The 2,993-nt window shown below is 42.6% G+C and overlaps 2 protein-coding genes across 3 annotated transcripts in view; both read right to left on the bottom strand.

The window, feature by feature from the left end:
- The window catches only part of TMEM230 (transmembrane protein 230), a 27,442-nt gene that overhangs the window by 15,718 nt on the left and 8,731 nt on the right, over positions 1 to 2,993 (bottom strand). Inside the window, exon 3 of the mRNA XM_021714874.1 lies at positions 1,553 to 1,562. The gene's annotated coding sequence lies outside the window, so the exon portion shown is untranslated. The remainder of the gene's footprint in view (positions 1 to 1,552; positions 1,563 to 2,993) is intronic.
- The window catches only part of PCNA (proliferating cell nuclear antigen), an 8,121-nt gene that overhangs the window by 1,841 nt on the left and 3,287 nt on the right, over positions 1 to 2,993 (bottom strand). For both annotated transcript variants that reach the window (XM_021714871.1, XM_008062798.1), the window contains exon 4: positions 1,007 to 1,201. In XM_021714871.1, the coding sequence (XP_021570546.1) occupies positions 1,007 to 1,201 (195 nt within the window). The remainder of the gene's footprint in view (positions 1 to 1,006; positions 1,202 to 2,993) is intronic.

Raw genomic sequence — 2,993 nt, 5'->3', positions numbered from 1 at the left:
AAAAAAAATTTTTTTTTTTGAGTTGGGGTCTCACTCCATTGTCCAGGCTGGAGTGCAGTGGCACGCTCACAGCCACCACAGTGTCGACCTCCTGGGCTCCAGTGATCCTTCTGCCTCAGCCTTCCAAATAACTGGAACTACAGGCATATGCTACCACGCCTGGCTAATTTTTTTTGTAGAGATGAGGTCACGCCAAATTGCCCGTGCTGGTCTCAACCCCGTGGGCTCAGGCAATCTACTTGCCTCAGTCTCCCAAAGTGCTGGGATTACAGGCTGAGTCACCGAGCCCAGCCAGTTTTAAAAATTTTACTGTAATAACCATATTTATTAGTGTATAATAAATAAGGACATAAAGAAACACTTGATTATAGGAAAACCTTGATTTAGGAATAGGAGTTATCTTTTGGTTGAATGAGGACTCTGGAAATTTAAAGATGTGGCACTCTTATTTTCAAATAATGGGGGGAAAAGCTTAGGAATTTACATGCTAGTCAGTATTTAATATTTAGTTGCATGGCATCTAGTTTCTAGCTTTAGTGGTTCTTAGACTTTGACTACATCGTCACAAGTTTGTGCAGAGCCTGCTTCTCCACCTTTAATATGAGGTAGCAATTGGACCTTCAACACATAGGTAATATAAGGATTATGTAAGCGCTCACAACAGACTTTTACCCCAACTACATCCTGTTAAGTCGCTATTCTATGCTCACTCCACATAGCTAAAGGTTAGACACCTACCTCCCCAAACCTATCCTCAAATATGTGGACTTGATCCACAAACCCACTGATTTGTGGTTTGTAAAAGCAACACTGAATCTGTAGTCCCTTCTCATAAACTTCTCATTGTATGGGACTTATAAATCACTTGCAGATTTCAGCATAATCTTTCAATTTTCACACATTACTTAGGATGCAATTTTGTCCATTCTTCTTTAACAATTAACCCGTGTTAAGCAATGTTACAATTCCTTTCAAAGTATTTTCTATTTACTTAACAACTACTTACAGCTTCCTCCTCTTTATCGACATTACTTGTTTGTGACAACTTAATGTTTCCATTTCCAAGTTCCCCACTTGCAGAAAATTTCACTCCATCTTTTGCACAGGAAATTACAACAGCATCTCCAATATGACTGAGATCTCGGCATATACGTGCAAATTCACCAGAAGGCATCTTTACTACACAGCTGTACTCTTGTTCCTATAAAACAAAAAAAACTTTAAAGGTTAATTGCTGGAGATTTATAGATGTGACATTCTCACTTTCTGAAGCAAACTCAGAATTAAGATGTTCTGAATACTTTAAAATATCATTCATGTATTTTCTTCTTTTTAATAGAGATGGTGGTTTATGTTGCCCAGACTGGTCTCAAACTCCTGGGCCCACTTTGGCCCATAGTGCTGGGATTATAGGCATGAGCCGCCGCACCTCACCCATTCATGTAATTTCTTAACACAATCCAACCACTCAAAAAACGAATATGGGTATAAAAAATATGGCATAATTATACTAAGAAAACTAATTAGAGTGCAACTGTCTTTATAAAATTACCTTTTGACCCCTGGGGAGAGGGGCAAGGCTTATCAATACAATCTCTCTTAAAACAATGGAACTAAGACCGCCTGAGAACAGCCATGTCAATTTCCAGAGACCCTACCTTCCCCCAACACCTTCCTCCTAGACTACCTCCATAAAGGCTGGACGGAAGGCAGGGTGTAGTACTAGTGGCCATGGGACTTTATAGACAGCATCTACTGTAAAACCTAAGAATGGCATTTGAGATCTTTTTCAGACTTTGTACTCTGGTGGACCCTAATCCCTTCCCAGGCCAAAACACCAGGAAGTCCTCTATCAGAAAGACTGTCTTGACATTGGCCCTTCATGACATCACCCACCAACAGACCCTCTCCCTCTGCCCACCTAGTTCCTTTAAAATCCCAGCACTAGCCAGGCTCAGTGGCTCAGTCTGTAATCCCAGCACTTTGGGAGGCTAAGGTGAGTGGATTGCCTGAGACCGCGGGTTCGAGACCTGCCTGGGCAACTTGGTGAGACCTCATCTCTACAATAAATTAAAAATTTGCCGGGCATGGTAGCGCACGCCTGAAATTCCAGCTACTTGGAAGGCTGAGGTGGAAGGATTGCCGGAGCCCAGCAGGTCAACGCTGCGGTGGCTGGGGGCAGCCACTGCACTACAGTCTGGGCGAGAGAGTGAGACTCCAACTCAAAAAAAAAAAAAAAAAAAAAAAAAATCCCAGCACTTTTGGGAGGCCAAGGCAGGATTGCTTGAGTCCAGGAGTTCAAGACCAGTCTAGTCAACATAGTAAGATCTTGTCTCTAAAAAACAAATGAAATTAGCTGGGTGTGTGGGCAAGAATCTGCAGTTCCAGCTATTTGGGAGGTGGAAGGACCACCTGAGCCCAGGAGTTCTAGGGTGGGGTGAGCCGTGATGATGCCACTGCACTCCAGCTTGGGCCAGAGCGAGACCTCTAACTCAAATAAATAAATAGAGGCAAATTTCTTTTAAAAAGTACTAAAAATATAACCCTATTCCCCGAATTCTTGAAAAGGTAGATTTGAGTAATTCTTCTTGCTTTCCTCCCTCAGCTGCTTTGTGATATTATTAAACTCCTTCTCCACTCTAATGGCCATGTCAGTTTTGGTCAGTGGGCACAGGAACCCAGGCAGGCTGTAACAAGAGGGTAAACTTTTAACACTAAGTCAAGAGGACATTAAGGTATAGCACAAAAATGATGATGGCACAAGCAGGCCGAAGAGTAGGTTACTGAACATTTTAAACATCCCAACATTTTTTTCCTTTGATGTTGATAAACTCAACCATGATAGATTTCTTCTAACATAGCATTAGAATTTACACTTAACAAAAACCAAGGGGAGTCAGGCTCGGTGGCTCAGCCTGTAACCCGCACTTTGAGAGGCTGAGGTGAGTAGATTGCCTGAGCCCGCGGGTTTGAGACCCACCTGGGCAACTTGG

The sequence above is a fragment of the Carlito syrichta genome, unplaced genomic scaffold (assembly GCF_000164805.1).
Source record: "Carlito syrichta isolate Samal-C Ts95f unplaced genomic scaffold, Tarsius_syrichta-2.0.1 Scaffold305831, whole genome shotgun sequence".
NCBI classification, from domain to species: domain Eukaryota; kingdom Metazoa; phylum Chordata; class Mammalia; order Primates; family Tarsiidae; genus Carlito; species Carlito syrichta.
Note: the sequence above shows the minus strand (reverse complement) of the source record. Positions and strands in the feature narration are given on the sequence as shown.